The following is a 17,724-nucleotide window of genomic DNA, read 5'->3' on the forward strand; positions in this document are numbered from 1 at the left end:
TGGAGGACTGCAGCCAACTCCTCTCAACTGGCGTTCCCACCCTCTAACTACAGCTCCCCATCACACAATGCTGAATGCGCTTGGAGGAGAACACTAACTGCCCATTCTGTTACATCAGCTAACAGACGTCCGCTCAGCTACCATTAGTTTGAGTGATGGGAGAGAGGGAGAGCCATCCAGCTCGGGACGATTACACTCTCTTCGACTCACAGCCATCACTGTAGGCTTACCCCTAATATTAGCAATGTGCTTTAATTGACACCTGTGCAGTACAAGAAATTCATCTCTTTCCATATCCCAGCTTAGAAAGCATGCTATGGCAGCTTTAGTGGACCTGGGTATCAACCCACAATCCTGTGGGCTCAGTAAGCCAGCATGCTAACCACTGTAATACAGCATTGTTTGGGTCTAGGAAAGTTTTTACAGCTTTTTAACATTTTTGTTTCATTCAGTCTCTATTTTATCCACACACTTAACCATTCTATCTAAATAAAGGATTGTAAAGTATGATTATTTGCGTTATTGAATGTTATTTACAGTGCAGACCTGATACTCTGTGCAGCTGCACTACAGAGAGTAGCCCCATTGCTTTTCTGTTGCAGCTGTATTTTTAAATAAGTGAATTCACTAATTAGAAGAGGTGTCTGGATACTTTTGGACATGTAGTGTACTTTCTGTCACTGCATTATAGTGGCCAGGTCTGAAGGTAGAAGGCTTGGGTAGAGTCTGTCTGTGTTATTCTGGTTAACTCTCTGTAACTCAGTAACGCAGTATAGGCCTAACTCTTACACAAGCGGAGTCTTACAGCCTGGGAGACACTAGTGACCTAGACCACGTCCTTTTTTATCATTTTTAATGTATTTATTTTTTCTCTTCTTTGTAAACAGTTTATAGGGTCGCCACTTTCAGGCAACTGCATTTTGACATTTAAAAGGAGAAAACGCTGCTATTTTAGCATTTTATTCAGAATGTGGGTTACACAGTCCTCGGCTCAGGGGAGGAGCTGCCTGATTGCCTGTGGTTGCGTATGAATCTGGGAGGGGGCGGATCCCTCTGCCGGTCAACTCGCGCTTCTGATTGGTTTAGCGCGGGTGGCGCATACGCCCATCAAATGTCTGGGGCTTTCCGTACATTTTCATAACTCCACAGACTGTATTTCCTCCACCAGCGACCGGGCAGAGGAGCCTGTGACGACTTTCGTGCGTTTCGTTTCGTTTTTTTTTTTTATTTTCAGCTTTTTGTGAAGGAATATAAAGAAATATAACAGCACTGGGAGAGACGACGATAAAAGAGGCATATCTCGCCAAAATGATGGAGATCGAGCTGCCTAAAATGAACCCAAGTCAACAGGTAAATAATCTCGTCCTGTGTGTCGGCTTTTGTGTCCTGACATCCTATTAAGTCGCAGTGACGCGCAGTGTGGTTTAGCTGTGAGGAAGGGTCGCTTTATTTTCTCGGGGTTTGTTTGGGTCACTTCTGTGTGACTGATAGACCAGGGGCTGTTACTGTTGGGATAGCTACTTTATTTTCTGGGAAACACACGAACATAGCCTATACACACACACACACACACACACACACACACACACCAGGACTCTTGTCTTATCGGCATAGACGGCACGCTAACTGTGGCTAGTTTAACCTAGACTTTTTTTTTTTAGTCTAAACACCCTTCAAGGCTTGTGATCATGTCAGTTATATCCCCAGGTCTGAATAGGTAAATAAGTGAGAAATCGAGAAGAAATTTCTAGAATTTCAGTCAGTATCACAGGGAGGCGTTTCCAGCGCTGGTTTCCCAGCCTGGGTTTTGCTCTTGTAGACAATTCTGCTATGTCATGGAAGTCAGGCCATCCCGTCCGAAATGAGAAGATATAAGATCCAATAAATAATCCTGAGAGTAAACAACAGTTTTCCAGCTGAAGGCGAGTGTCAGGTGGCCAATGTTAACACGCCCTGAGTCATATGAGTCCATCTTATCAGGAGAAAACGCTTGCAGTTAGCCTACGCTTCTGTGGCGCTTGACTTCTGCCTCTGCTGTGGGCTGTCCGGAGTCCCCCTTGGCAGCGCTGTTGCCCCGTTTGCGTGTGATCTCGTCCGTGTAGTTCATCGCTTCGGTGGGGTTACTTACCTTTGCTCCACACGCTGTGGGCACGTTGCACAATAGGATAAGAGGCGGCTCTGTTAGGAATGTCGTTATTTTTTTACCCCTGGTTTATCATGACTGAAGCTGTTGTACGTAGCTATAATTAAGAGATCAGCCCTGAGCAAACTCAACACAGGGCTTTGTTTAAAAGGCTCCACAGGCAAAAGACTTGACTGTCAGATGTGTGAAGGCGTGGGCTTAATAGACAAAGGTGACACCCCCAGAATATGCTATTGGGAATACACTATTCAGATATGATGGAGCCACACATGCGCGAATGCGTGAAGTCCTGTTTCATGTGTACGTGATGTGTGAAGTGTGTCTGTAGGCCATAGGCTGTTGTTCTATACCGTGTGGTCACATGATAGCGGAAAGGGTACAGCTAAACTTGGTTCACCTCCCATTATCAGGCCAGTCTGTTCTGTCTTTGCACTGTTTAGTAAACAGGTTCTGAACTGGTTTGGCGACCAGATTTCGACTTTTACTCTAAAACAGGAAGGCTTTGTTGGGCCATAATAACAGGTGAGGTCTTTCAGTGCCTTAATTGGAGAACATAAGAAACTGAGGCTGTAGGTCTTTCTCTCTACCTGAAACTGAGCTTGATTTTCTTTTTTTCATTTAAAGTCTAGGGAAGAGTACAGACCACATGACGAATATGATGACCGTGATCATATTATCCATACATTATGAGTGAAAAGCATGGAGATAAATGACTGATCTGCTGAAAATGTGTTTGATAATATTTAGGTCCCTAAGCAGGCTAATGCAGTAGACAGTACACATACAGTGGGCCTATGGTACAGCAGAGAAGCCACACAATAGCAATACAATCATTTGTGTAAAAAAGGAAGTGGGGAATGAGCGCATTTCTCTACCTGGAAATGGGTTCGATTTTTTTTTTGTTTTACAATTCTGCTTCCTCATTTGCAGTCTATTTAGGAGCTTAGCTTACGTGTTGAGTAGCATCGATCATGTTACACATACAACAAGGCACAGACAGGTTTTGAATGACGGATATCCTGATAAATTAGGCCTGTAAGCTCCCGCTGAAGAAGAACCAAATCTTTTGGATCATCTCTGTTGGTCCATACCTTCTAAAAACATTTGACCAGATGTAAAGGGCAGCTGGGCAGCTGAAATGAAGTCAAATGAAATGATCAACAAAGCTAATAAAGATACATGTTTTTGTTAAGACAGCGACTATATACTGAATCTGTATTGCTTAACTGTCTCCCCCCCCCACCCCCACCCCCCCTCAAACTTGCATCATCCTCCCAAAGGAAGGAGCTGAAGTTAAACATTACAAGAAGGCCACAGAAACCACAGCCAGGTCATTACATGGATCAACCCCAGAACGCATACTTTACATCATTATACACACAGCCTGCAATACTGTTCATATCTCAGTGATGTCATGATAATTACAAGGGGGGGGGGGTTAAATCTATATAAAATCAAAACATTCAGATTGGAATCTAATTTGAATGTAATCTAATCTAATCTGTTGTTGTTGTTTATAAAATGTTGTAAAGGATTTGCAAGTAAAAGCTGGAATCTGAAGGATTACCTTTTCCTACCCGATTAGTGCACTTGTGAAGCAGATGTCAAACCATCTAGATTAGCTAAACACTTGCACGCAAACGCCCAGCAAAAAACTACCATTATTACTGACACGTACAAATAATACATAGGCTGAATACTAACAAAATATATTTCAGAGATAAAATGTACTATAAAGATTCTATTTAGACATTGTTAGTCTCCATTACTTGGCAAAACTTGCTACACAAGAAAATACATGCATTATATGGACAAAAATATTTGGACACAACTCTCAATCATTGTATTCAGGTGTTTTATTCCATCCCATTGCCACAGGTGTATACAGTTAAGTACCTAGCCATGCAGTCTGCCTTTACACACATTAGTGTAAAAATGGGTGGTTCTTAAGAGCTCACTGGACTCCTAGAAATTCCACCATTAACACCGAATGCTATTATTGTGAAGTGGAAGTGTTTAGGAACCACAGCAATGCAGACCACGTAAAGTTAAAGAGCGGGGCGCATATAGTGCATACAAGTCCCCAACGCTCTGCCCCCTAAATAACTGCCAAGTTCCAGACCTGCCATTATAGCTTCATAACTATGGTGAGATGTAGAATGGGATGTCATTAAGGTTCCTGTAGGTGTCCCAATACTTTTGTCCCTATAGCGTAGGAATGACCATGTTAAGCAAGTCCTTGTATTTTGATATTCTGTGTATTTAAAGTGGTTTTAGCTTTTAAAAGCTAAAAAAGCTAAAAAAAAGACTAAAAGCTATCTTCCTGGGAGAGCAGGAAGATAAGAGCAAGGCGTTGGAAGGATTAGCTGTGAGCACACACCCTTTTTTGATAAGCAAAATACCATTTAAAGAAAGATGCCATTTTAAGTTGATTATATTTGGTTGTGCAGTGGCCTTAGAGGCATTGACTCCATTCTCCCCTATAAAGTTGACCTTTTATAAATCGCTGAAACCAGCGATTTGTTCTCCATAGTTATACCTTTCACCTGTGTACACCTGGTCGGCTTTGACATTATGAAACACACCCAGCATAAATCTTCCATCCATTGTTCCACTTAAACAGAGAGCAAGAGGGAGAGGAAAAGAGGTAGTTTCGCATGTGTGTAGGAGGTAAGGCCAGTCTTGTCGTGCGAGGGATCCATTTAGTTCTTGTTTAGGTATTTCATCATCCCTCCTTCCCTCCCCCCTCCCTCCCATGGCTGTAATCTGGGGCTGGAAAGTGTGTCTGACTCGCATAGATTAATGAGACCTGGCCCGGAGCTCTCACAGCACCGATGTTACCGCCAGTGAGCGTCTCTCTGGCTTGAAGTGTGTCGGGGAGGCCCTGACATAATAAAGAAGTCAAAGTAGGGTCAGGGCTGAAGGAGGCAGTATGTCTGGCCTCACATATGCATCAGAATTACTGTTGTGCAGTGCTGCTCTTTAGATGCCCGTATTTGGCTGGTTTCAGTTTAACTCTGCAGTTTGTTTAGGAAAACTTTCATTTGTTGAAATGTTGTTTATTTGTCTGAGAGAATGTTTGTCTGTGCCTGTATTTGATTCAGTGAATAAAAGAAGTTTCTTCTGCTTTTAGTTTGTAGGCGAACAACATGCGTCTTTTACGCAACCGATTAGTCACAGACATCTTTTCGCGTCTGTAAGACCACAAACCTACGCAAAAGCAACTATGTTCAAGTACTGTATCTGGGGCAGAACGGCCTATTTTACATGGTACCCACTTCTGCTTTGTATAGTCCCCCTTCTTACTGGTGATAGGCCTTGTGATCTGCATTCGGAGGAAGTAGATTTTTTACAGACTTTAACAGAGTCACATGCTCCTACATCTCCCTCTCTCTCTCTCTCTCTCTCTCTCTCTCTCTCTGACCTTCTACACAGGCTTTATACAATACTCCAGTAGAACTGCAGTGTTTCCCATGTGTAAATAAACGGATCGAGAAGATGGTGGGCGATGATGGAAAGAGGAAGAGGAGACTTAACTGTTTACCTCTAGACATTCTTCATTTAATGGCTGTTAATAGCTCTGGCTGTCTGCCACAGAGAGGAAGAGGACAAGCTTTCTGAAGACTTCACTCTCTTTGACTCATTAGATTCTAAGCAAAAAGGGTTCTATAGAGTTCTGAATTCAGGTCTAGGTCTTTTAACAGTAGTGAAACATTTGGTTTGCTATATGAAATCATAGACTGAGCAAAAGTAGTAGAGGGCTGACAAAGGAGTCTTTGACAAAGAACCATTGAAACCAGGAGTAGAACCTCCAAACCAGGCAAGGAACCATTTAAACACTCACATGTTTCTGTATGGAACGAATGCCTTTACGGAAGAACCGTTGAAGAACCCTTTCTAATGGTGTGCGGACTGGCTGATAATCGTACTTCTACCATTTTACTGTATTCTGAATCTGGTCAGTGTCATTTTACCACCATTACAGCACTAAACAAGGAATGGGCACTCCTTATTTGTCCATATGAATGATCAGTGAGTGCAAGCAGGTGAAGCCAAGCCAGCCTGTGATCTTTAGCCCGAGTGGGCTCATGTGACCTTTGTCATATCTGAGCATATTAAATATTTCTTAAGCCATGGCGCCAATGGAAAGTCCAATAAAGCCTTCAGTTACGAAGCTTATCTAATCAGCAGGCTTTTAAAATCCAGTGTCTCAACCCATTCTGGGTGCTTGGAGGTTTAGATTTTTCTGAAAGCCACATCCCACATCCCACTTTGAACATCCACTGCTATTATTTCCACTGCTACATCAAGGCTGTATCAACAAACTCCGATAACAAGGATACACTAAACCCAGAAGTGGCCTTCTGTCCTCGCTCTCTGGCTATGCACATACAGAACACATACAAAGCAATAGGGCTGCCAGATTACCTTAACATGCCAAATTCTCCAGTTACTCATTCAACCAGTATCAGTTAAGAAAGATCCTGTTGACACAGGGCAACTTTTCCATGTTTTATAATTAGTCAAATATAAACAAATTCTGTTGTAGCTCAACCAGAGTCCAGGTAGAATTGTCCACCAGTTTCCCTGAACAGAAGTTACTATAGGCCAGTTTGCTGTATTTTGTTCGTGATTTTTTTAAAAGGTCAATGAGTTTTCTGTCGTGCCTACGGAAGTACATCTGAAGTGAAGGCCAGTGGAGTGTGTGTGTGTGTGTGCGTTTCTCAGGCCACTGTGGGTGGGTCTCAGAGATGTGAGGAAAGAGGAGAAGAGCATCTATTATTCATGCTGCCTCCTCTACATTACATTCATGATCACATTGTGAGTTGTGAGCCAAGCCAGGCTGGGAAGGGTGCCGTGTGCACTGCTGTGTAGCTAAACGCAGCAGGTCCCTCAGAGACTCATAGGGCGTGGTGACAAGGTGCTGAACGCTGCTCTCTGTGTGTGTCTCTCTCTCTCTCCCCCTCTGTAGGATATGGATCTGATTGATATCCTGTGGAGGCAGGACATAGATCTGGGAGCGGGCAGGGAGGTGTTTGACTTCAGCTACAGGCAGAAGGAGGTGCAGCTGCAGCGGCAGAAGGAACTGGAGGAGGAGAAGAGGCAGCAGAGAGTGAGAGAGCAGGAGAAAGCTCTGCTCGCCCAGCTGCAGCTCGATGAGGAGACTGGGGAGTTTGTGCCTCGGCCCACGCCTACCAACAACGCTCTGACGCACGCCAGCACTGCACCTGCAGAGATCACAGAGGTACATACACATTCATGCATGCAAACCCGGACATACTCACACACACAGACTTAATATTCTGCAGCAAGCTAGCAGAACACCTGTAGAGGGCCAGCATTTATGCACATATACACACAGGTTTGTTTAGGACAAGATCAGTGTGATTGATCGTTTAATGATTAATCCATCAGTAGAAATGCTTCTTTCAAAAAGTTTACATTTTGTAGAGATGTGATATGTAATATACTATATTGTCACTGTAAGAACAAACTCTTATATCTTCAAAATTCTAACTTCAAACTACTACTACAGGAGAAGGAAGAAAACTTTGTAACTTTCAATTGTTCTCTGAAGTAATTTTGGATCATTTTTGTTTGCCCCACAGTGTAAAGGACCTCTAGTTTTAAAGTAATATTTATTCCAACAGCAACAACCTACATTTTTAAAAATGTTACATTTATTTAAAATGGACAATAAACACAGGCTACCTAATTTCCTGTGTAATGAGAACCCCCACAAACCCATTCCCATTCCCCCCACCCTTTCAAAACCCTTCCCCCTCCCACACTGAAACCATTCCCATCAACCCTACCCCCCCAACCTATTCCTTGAACCCATTCCCATTCCTCAAACCCTCCTTCCCTCTCTGCATCCCTTCACCCATTCCCACCCCACCCCACCCCACCCACCCTTCCTCCCTGCACCTATTCCCTTTTCCGAACTCATTCCCATTTCTAACATAATTCTTATACTTAGTAACCAATAAGAATGATTTTACCCTGTTTACAAAGCACTTTACAAACTCAGCACCATTTTGTTTCTCCTGACATTGTAGGTTAACTCTCTGCTTCTCTGATTTTCCTACAGTCAGGAAATTTGTGTTCTGAAACGTACAAATACAAACACACTCAGATGACCTTCTGATACAATTTAACAGGGCACCTGCAGAGGTCTCTCTCTCTCTCTCTCTCTCTCTCACACACACACACACACACACACTAAATATATATATATATATATCCTCCACACAAGCACAAACACACACTCCAAAAAAAAAAAAAAAAAAAGGTTAACAAGATCATACAGGTAAACAGATATGCTGGCACATGCAAGCACGTAGGCCCTCCATATATATATTCCATTCTGGGAAAGGACCCACCCTATCAGTAGCCCAGCGGGATGCATCTGCCGGGTTGCCGGGTTACTGCTGCTTCAGTGTAATTACCGGAGCTCAGGTGGTTCAGTTTTCCAAGTAAATGGCACATGGCTTCAGAGAAACACCTTCCTATAAGCAGTACTAACAGCCCTTTACTGCAATATTCATGTAGGTGTGTGCAATGCGATGCGTCCCAGTGTTGAATTATTGACTGGAAATGGATCAGGGACGAGGGTCTGAAATGTCAGTGTTTGGGATCATGTGCTTTCTTCCCTGGGTGTGAAGTCACTAATCTGTTCTGGATGTGTCCGTCTTTGTTCATGCAGAATGTGGCGTTCACCAGAGAGGATGAAGACGCCTTGTCGTTCGATGAGTGCATGCAGTTGCTGGCGGAGACATTTCCTCTGGTAGAGCCAGCAGAGGTAAAAGAAGAAGGGTCACATATCATTGTGTCTCAACATACCTATTATTCCGTAGCACAGATAACACATGCTTACCATAAAGCTGTAAGAATAAAGATATTAATATTCACATTCAGATGAATGATTGAAGTCTATTTTCCCTTTTTCTTTTTTGTGTAGTCTGCTCCTCCTTGTCTGGATCCCTCCATTCCCTCATCCACAGACAGCAGCCATCTAATGATGCCTGCAGAAATGCCCATGCTTACACAGAATCCCCTGATGCCAGGCCCTATGGACCAGACCTGGATGGATTTGCAAGTACGATGAAGCACACACACACACACACACACACACACTTTTTCAAACTAATAAAGATACTACTGCTAGCATTTGGGTCTCAGCACTCAGCTGTAGCTACCTTTCAGGTACATAACCATGTGATCTAGCAGCCACCTCATGTGGTATAGAGAGGCCTCAGTCTGCCTGTTGCCATAGTAACTAGCCACATGACTCAACTTTATGGCCACAGTGTGGTTTGAGTCGCGACTGGGGAATGTTTGCTTCACTTGTTTTTGTTTTGCTTCCTATTTTAGACCAGACCAGACTACTAACCTACTACTGATCTTTCAATTTCATATCTGCTGGAGTAATTAAATTGCTTCTTTTCTCAGCTATGTGATAACGCTGTTATGTTTTTCATTTTTAGCACTGCTTGAACATCCAGGAGATGTTGGACATGTCAGGATATGTGAACACAGCCCCTGCTGCAACTGTTCAGGAATCAAACTACAACCAGTATCTGCCTGAACTGGGAGACATCACCACTAACCCTGCTGAAATATGCCCTCCAGACTACATCAATGCCTACGACAGGGCCTTTAACGGCGTGGTGCCTCCCAACCTTAATCAGATGAATCTGAAATCGGCAGACATGAACGAGAGCTTTGGAGCGGATGAGTTTAGCGACATATTCTACCCCGATCTGGAGCCTAAAGTGATAAGTGCCCCTCTCCCATGCGAAGGGGGAAACCTGGTGGGCCAGCTGGATGAGCTATCCAGCGACCCTCTGCTGAAACCCATGGACCTGCACAGCCTCTCTCCTGGAGACTTCAGCATGGGAAAACCTGAAGCCATGGCAGAATTTCCAGATTCCGACTCTGGTTTGTCCCTGGATGCCAGTCCCAAAGCAAGCTCCCCCGAGAGGTCCCTCAACGGAGACGGTTCCTTTGGCTTCAGCGACTCAGAAATGGAGGAGATGGAGGGTGACCCCGGGAGCACAGAATCGGAATATGCGGAGATGTTTCCCCTGCTGTTCCAAAGCGACAGCCCACTACAGTCCCTCGCCGAGAAACCCCCCCTCGCACAGACGCAAGAGAACATGGTCACACAGCCAAAGACTGAGCCGGTGGAGGCCAGCGGCTTCTCCAAACCGCCCTTCACCAAAGACAAGCTGAAGAAGCGCTCAGAGGCGCGGCTCTCACGTGACGAACAGAGAGCAAAGACCCTGCAGATTCCCTTCACCGTCGACACAATCATCAACCTGCCTGTGGACGACTTCAATGAGTTGATGTCCAAGCACCAGCTCAACGAGGCCCAGCTGGCTCTGGTCCGAGACATCCGCCGCCGCGGCAAGAACAAGGTGGCGGCACAGAACTGCCGCAAGCGCAAGATGGAGAACATCGTGGGCCTGGAGTACGAGCTGGACTCGCTGAAGGAGGAGAAGGAGCGGCTGATGAAAGAGAAGAGCGAGAACAGCAGCAGCCTGAGGAAAATGAAGCAGCAGCTGAACTCCCTGTACCTGGAGGTCTTCAGCATGTTGAAGGACGAGCAGGGCAAACCCTACTCCCCCAGCGACTATTCCCTGCAGCAGACGTCCGACGGCAGCGTTTTCCTCGTCCCCCGCATCAAAAAGACTCTGATCAAGAGCAACTAGCACTTTCTTCTGCTTCCTCCTCCTTCTTGGTACTGCATATTCTCTAGCTAAGTACTATGCAAAAACAAGACTTTATAGGTATTTTTGCTTAAGCTTTAGCAGTAAAGATGGCAGAACTATTATATAGTTTTTGCTTATTCTACTTTCTTAATATTCTTAATATCTGTTGTATTTTGTACTTTATATTTTATCTGAGATTGTTTTATCTATGGTTTGTAAATACATTTATACTTTATTTGCTATTGGAATATCAAACAAAACAATGTACTGTGTATATATATCTATCATGTTTTAGGATGCTAATTTTGTTGCAATCACTGGCACTTAAGTCTGTTTTTATATCTTAATTTACAATTCTATTGCTATTTTCTCTTGACTTCATGCTTTATAAGAAAATAAAACATTCATTTAATCAAGTGAAGCTTGTCTTGGCCTACTCAGTGAATCTTCACAGTCCTTCATTTCACACTGCTATGCTTGGAGAATAACTCAGACATTTTCTGTGTAGTTACAGAATTATAATCATTAGGCTGTAAAAAAAGGCATGGAGTTTAAGAGGCTACATTACGAAGACAGATAAGCCTGAAACAGATGTTTTGTTTTACAGAGTTTGTACTCTGACACCATACAATACCATAGTTCTTCCATTGTCTTAAAAAAAAAAAAAAGGCTGTTTGTGTAACATGTGCACCACACATACAAGTCACAACTGCTCTTAAACTGGGAGCCTAAACCATGCAGGGTTATGCAACAGAGCTCCATTGTTTGACCGTTGCCCATGTGAAACCTGCATGATGGCTACACTAAGCCCTGTTGGACAAACACAGAAGAAAAGCAGAGCTCTGCACATTGTAGTGTTTGCTCTACCAGGCACTTTCACCCTCAAAATGCTATCTTTAAAAACCATGCCCCCTCCACACCAGTCCTTCAGAAGCCATTAGCCTGACTGAACAAACAGAACCGTCTGCTTCAAAAGAGCCACGACGTAGGAGATATCTGCACAATATCTAAAACAAAGAACAGCACTTTTATCCTCAACAGCTCCACCCCTGCTAATGCAGTTTCATATTGATATGTTGATAAATGACCCTTTCATTAGTTCTACTGTGACAGGATTAAAATCAAAGGGCTTGGTTGAACTCTCATGGCCTTACCTGCTCAAACCTGTTCTATCTGAATACAGCCCTAATAATTCAGTAACATTGTGGAACCAAATTCAAAGGGTTTCATTACAAGCGGAGACACTGGTATGGTGTGAATTACACAAACCCAAGGTCTGAAGTGCAGTCTATTTACTGTTGCCATGAACTTGATGAAGAGGTTAAGAGAACAAAAGTGTCAGGTTGAGGCTGTAAAAGAAAAGATAAGCTTTGCCTACAAGAGGCTGTGTATAGACCAGAATAAATTACAGGGAAAATGACTCTCCTTCAGGGATTACAAAATATCTTTATTGAAAAGGCAAATAGGATCATGGTGGAAGCATACAGGGAATTTACATGTACATTAAAGAGATATATATGTTGCAAGATTGACCAAATAAATTCAAGTTCTTAAAACTTTCATTTAATGAATATTTTAATTTATCCCTGAGTAAAAACATATCCTCCCATATCCAAATAATAGGAAATATAAGTTCCTGAAATATCTGAGCTGGGCTACAGGGTGGAGGCAGTTGAGAAGCAAAGCGTCATTTTATTAAAGTATATGCAAATAATTTTGTAAACTTTGAATCATGCTCATAGATTTAAGCTTAATATGTTATCTTTTATGGCATGAATAAGTGGCATTCAAAGGTTCAGGCACCCCTTGTCAAAATTGTATACAGGAAATAATTTAGTGGGTAGAAGATGAACCAATCTTCAGAAATAATGTGAAAGACTGTAAATAAAGATATAAATCATTTGTTCAATGGCCATAATTTTAGACAGTCAATTCCTCCTGTGATGCACATGCAACCAGCCACCTCCATTTTTCAAACTAAAGCTGATGCAATGTCATTGGAGGAGAGCGCCGGGTTCCCAGCTCTGATGCCTCAGCTAGCAGACGTCCGTGCAATTAGGGATCAGACCTTAATTAGCCTATTAGGGCTAAGGCTATGGCATCATCAACAGAAAAAGCCAGGTGATGGCAAATTTCAAAGCTTTTTAAAAATAGTCTCCCCAAAACTTAAAATAATTGCTGCTTGCACATCCTATCCATAAACTTCGGTCTGAGATGTTTCCTAAGGAACATCTAAACAAGCCGGATACTTTTTTTTAAAATTATGTTTATGCAAAAGTAAATATGCAAAGAACTTCCCTCCAACTGTTAAGAATAGGGACGCGGATCATGATTGTTTTGCAAAAAAAAAAAAAAAAAAAAAAGGTTGAAAGGACTGTATGTATACTAAACATACCCCAACAACCATAACGGACTACCTGAAAGTTGTGCCATGGTCCCTCTCAGAACCTAAACATAATCTGTTCAAAAGCACAGGACATAGAAGACACCCTCAGAATCTCACAGAACCAAAACCAGCTTTTGCAAAGAAGGGTAGAAATTCCCCAACAAGAACTAAAAGCCTCTTTTAAAAAGTCATCTTGACATTTTTGCTTCATTTATTATAGTTGAGGCCAGTTGAAGATACAGTTTTAAACATCAGAAGTTATCTGAAAAAGCTGTAATTTCAAATCAATGCTTTCTTTAAGCATTCAGCATACATTCATAAATAGCCGTAAAGTAAACAACAGTCACGGTGGCTCATGACATACTGTGTATTTAGATGTTTGCAGTCACTGATCAGGGCCTAGAAACCTGTACATTTACCAGTAAATGCAGAGAAAAATATTTAACGATTGGAGGTTATGTAACTATGTGAGGTGCGCACCCACATTCTAGCTACAGAATCTATCTATCCTCAGGTGAGCAATCCAGATCATCCGTTTTTAATACAGATGTTAATAATAGTATAGAAATGAAACTATACTGTATCAGTTGCATACAAATTGTGGATATGGGAGGATATTCTAGAATGGTCTATACAATTTGAGGAATTAATCTTACCCATCCAGAACTTTCGCTGAAAACTTGTCATACAAGATTTTCTGACCAGCCGCTTCGTTTTCGATCTGTAAATTAAGCAGAATTGTTACTCTTACCTGATCCTAAGACTGGTATCGTCTTCTTCTTCTGTCTCTTATTTACCTGTGCCTCAAACCCTCATACTCACTTCCCTTCCTCTGCTGGCTAGCATTGGCTGTCACGCTCCTGGAGTCCATGAACTTGCTAGTCTTCCTTCACTATTGTCAGCTGCTTTTGGAAGGTTAGGCTACACTTGGAAAAACAGACGCTAGCTTTCTGGAGGAACACCTGATGGCATTTCTCCATAGACTTGGCTCTTCATGCTCCCTTCTTTTTTCCCCCTCCTTCTGATAAAACTCGCTGCCTGGTCCAGTTGAGGCTCTGTCTGAAATCCTGTAGGATGTTCTCTTTCTAAACGTTCAAGGAATATGTACATTTCAAAATTGTGGACATTTGGAGTTCATTGGCTACACTTTCATGAAATCACATACACCAAACACTCAAAACAACTGTACTTGCTTCCAGACTCAATGATACACTAAACTTCAATTATGGAATTTACTACACAACTTTATTTAATCTGGTTTTCTTTTTTCACTTTTCAATGTTTTTTTTTTTTAACAATCTAGACTTCTATTTGTACAAGTGGATCTGGTACATGCCCTCGAATCTGACAGATCTACACTGCTTATTACTTTTTTCATACAACGCAAGACAGCACATACAAACTAACAATAGAAAATTACACTCGACACTGTTAAGCTTCACTTCCTTGATACCAAAAAAAAGGCTGAATCCAAAAAAAAAAAACAAAAAACATATCATAGCTTGCAACTTAATTTATGACCTTCTGTAATAACCAAACACCCATATAATCTCAAGATATAAATCAAATATTCTAGAGAGAAAATCATTTAAGACAATACCAGTTAAAAGCTGACTACAACGACTGAGACACTTGATATTTCACTCTGAAAAGCAGGGTTTCTGAAATACACCAAAAAAAAGGAAGAAAAAAAAAAAAAAAAAAGAATAGAAAGAAACTGCGTAAAATCTGGCAAATAAGATCAAAGGAATGTACATACACTAACACACACTAGATCATGAGTACCTGCCTACACTCTTGCTCATTGTAGCTAGCATTCACAGTCCTTCTTTGAGTTTCCTCTTTTAGTGCTCTGACTAGCAGGTCCTGGCTTTCTCTCAGTAACCTGCTGCTTTCCTGACCTCTCGTTATCTCATCTGCTGCTACCTGTCCACCTGAAGCCTGTTGAATAGATACAGGATAAAACAAATAGTTATTCTAGGTCATCAAAAGTCTACAGCTGATTAATTAGTGCGTAAAACTGAACCTACCGTCAACATACACACATTAATACCGCCTTGAGCCATAGCCACCTCCACCGCCACCACCTGAACCATAGCCACCTGGAAAGATAAAAACAAACATCACACTGTCCTCATGCTTCCACACGTCCCACCATTGTGCTTCACGCTAAGTCCACTTCACATGCATCATGCCACAAACATGGTGTGAGGAGTGTTTTACCTCCATATGGTCCACCTGAGTTTCTTCCTCCAAAGTTATTTCCTTTCATGGGACCATAGTTAGACTGCTGTCCTCCATAATTCCCAAAGTCATTGTAGTTTCCACCTCCACCTCCTCCTCCACCACCACCAAAGTTCCCTTAAAGTCAAGTGTATTCAACTTAGGCATCAATAAAAGCATAGAATGTACATTCGCATTCTTCAAACTGTGCAGTATAATTTATTAGAAGACTGATGTATAATACATCTCCTCAGTGTCCACATTTCATCTTTTTGATAAAGCCATTAAGTAGCCATTGTGAATGGCCTAAAATGGTGTCCACCACTTTAAGGAAATTACCACCAAAATTGCGTCCATCATTGTAGTTGTCATATCCCCCAAAGCCTCCTCCTCCACCTCCTCCTTGGTGACCATAGCCAGGGCCTCCACCAAATCCTCCGCGCCCACCACCATATCCAGAGCCCCCTCCGTAGTTACCACCTGAGGACATTATACAGACAATATAAAATATAGCAGTTTATCACAGTGCAACAGCTTCCCCCCCCAGACATAGAAAAAAACCCACCAAATCAAAAAAAAATTGGGATCATCTTACCATCTCCACCAAATCCATTGTAGCCATCTCCTCCATAGCCTCCTCGGCCTCCTCCATAGCCTCCTATGGGGGGGTAAAACAGAACTTATGCATGTTGTACAAGGACCATCTATGTGGAAGGACTGCAACAGATTTTAAATTAATTTCGCTTTTCTACCTCTTCCAAAGTTGCCTCCTCCATAGTTGCTTCCTCTGCCCATGAAATTACCCCCTCCACCACCGCGATCTAAAAGGGAAATAAACAAACAACCAAAATAGATAAAAAGTAATCAAACCTTTCCTTTTCTGCTGTTTGTTTACACTAGGACAATAAACAGTATATACAGAAATGTATAAAACACATCAATTTAAAAATAAACTGATATTTCAGTTTTTTAAAAGCTGCACTAATACAAATCCTAAACAAGTCTTGAATCGAATGCTACAGCAATGCTGTTCTGAATATATTGTGGAGGACACCTGTTTAAAGTTGTATACCTTATTAAAAATATAGCATTTTTATTTCAGTTTTGACATGTTGTGATTTCTGATTTTTAAACATTGCACCACTTGTTGTTGCTTTTTCTAGACCAAATTAAATTTAATTAGATTAAACTATACTGTCATTACATCAATACTGCATTGTACAGCAATAGTACTGTGAAAAGTTTCCAAATATCAGTATATTACAAGTGTGCCACATCGCTCACTCCAACAGAACTATGACAAGTGTCTCACACACAACCGTACACAAAGCACTTGAGCTTTAAGTGATGTTAATGAGGTTGTACTTACACCTCTGGTTAGAAGCGGCTTGCATTTCCTGTTTTGGCAGTGCTTTCCTGACTTCACAGTTGTGGGAGTTTATGGTGTGGTATTTCTGGGCTGGAGAGAAAACACAAATGGGAATTTTCCGTGCGTGCACATAAGCGGAACAACAATAATAAAAAAGGCTAAAGTTACTGAATATTTTCTTACCAACAATTTTATCCACCGTGTCATGATCATCAAATGTTACAAAACAGAACCCTCGCTTCTTCCCAGTTGGCCGCTCCTCCATTATGTCAATGCTCTCAATTTTCCCATACCGTTCAAAGTATTCCCGTATGTGATACTCTTCCGTGTCTTCCTTAATACCTCCAACAAAAATCTTTTTTACAGTCAGGTGTGCCCCTGGTTTATTTGAGTCCTATAAAACAGACAAATACATTAAGATCACATATTGCTAATTATGTGGATATTGCAGATCATATGTTTACCTTAGACAAACATATAGATCATATGTTTATGTTTATACGTTTATCTTAGTTTGTTATGTTTGTGTTCTGGGAGCCTGTATACTATACATGCTGGACATACATGATTATTAAAAAATCTGCCTTAAATAATGTGGAAAGTGTGAGCAAGTGTCTCGCATCACAATACCTCTCGGGAAACAGCCCGTTTAGGCTCGACAACGCGACCATCCACTTTATGGGGCCGAGCTGCCATTGCTGCATCAACCTCAGTTACACACGAATATGTTACGAAGCCAAAGCCTCGTGACCGCTTGTTCCCCGGGTCCCGCATCACCTGCAGAGAGAAACAGTTAGTAAAACAATAATGACAGTGCTGACAGGACAGTAAAAGAGTCTTGAATGATAAGATTCACACTGAGAAATAAAATTCCTCAATGCACTAAAAA

At 41.9% G+C, this 17,724-nt stretch overlaps 2 protein-coding genes across 7 annotated transcripts in view; one reads left to right on the plus strand and one right to left on the minus strand.

Moving 5' to 3' along the window:
• The first annotated feature begins 1,134 nt into the window (after positions 1 to 1,134).
• nfe2l2a (nfe2 like bZIP transcription factor 2a) lies at positions 1,135 to 11,273 on the plus strand. The gene is made up of 5 exons (XM_072685809.1): positions 1,135 to 1,350; positions 7,116 to 7,388; positions 8,850 to 8,945; positions 9,105 to 9,242; positions 9,631 to 11,273. The coding sequence occupies exons 1-5, from the start codon at positions 1,309 to 1,311 to the stop codon at positions 10,855 to 10,857; spliced, it is 1,776 nt and encodes a 591-aa protein (XP_072541910.1). The 5' UTR covers positions 1,135 to 1,308; the 3' UTR covers positions 10,858 to 11,273.
• A 1,010-nt stretch (positions 11,274 to 12,283) lies between these two features.
• hnrnpa3 (heterogeneous nuclear ribonucleoprotein A3) overlaps positions 12,284 to 17,724 on the minus strand; it is a 10,832-nt gene continuing 5,391 nt past the window's right edge. The window contains exons 3-11 of one of the 6 annotated variants that reach the window (XM_072685814.1): positions 17,466 to 17,612; positions 17,019 to 17,229; positions 16,836 to 16,925; positions 16,219 to 16,287; positions 16,062 to 16,124; positions 15,806 to 15,946; positions 15,467 to 15,604; positions 15,274 to 15,345; positions 12,284 to 13,964 (exon numbers count right to left, since the gene is read on the minus strand). In XM_072685814.1, coding sequence (XP_072541915.1) covers positions 15,290 to 15,345; positions 15,467 to 15,604; positions 15,806 to 15,946; positions 16,062 to 16,124; positions 16,219 to 16,287; positions 16,836 to 16,925; positions 17,019 to 17,229; positions 17,466 to 17,612 — 915 coding nt within the window. In that variant the 3' untranslated portion in view covers positions 12,284 to 13,964; positions 15,274 to 15,289. Of the gene's footprint in view, positions 15,605 to 15,805; positions 15,947 to 16,061; positions 16,125 to 16,218; positions 16,288 to 16,835; positions 16,926 to 17,018; positions 17,230 to 17,465; positions 17,613 to 17,724 lie in introns of all 6 variants that reach the window. The other 5 variants (XM_072685813.1, XM_072685812.1, XM_072685811.1 and 2 more) reach the window with 5 other exon arrangements.

The sequence above is a fragment of the Salminus brasiliensis genome, chromosome 8 (assembly GCF_030463535.1).
Source record: "Salminus brasiliensis chromosome 8, fSalBra1.hap2, whole genome shotgun sequence".
NCBI classification, from domain to species: Eukaryota; Metazoa; Chordata; class Actinopteri; order Characiformes; family Bryconidae; genus Salminus; species Salminus brasiliensis.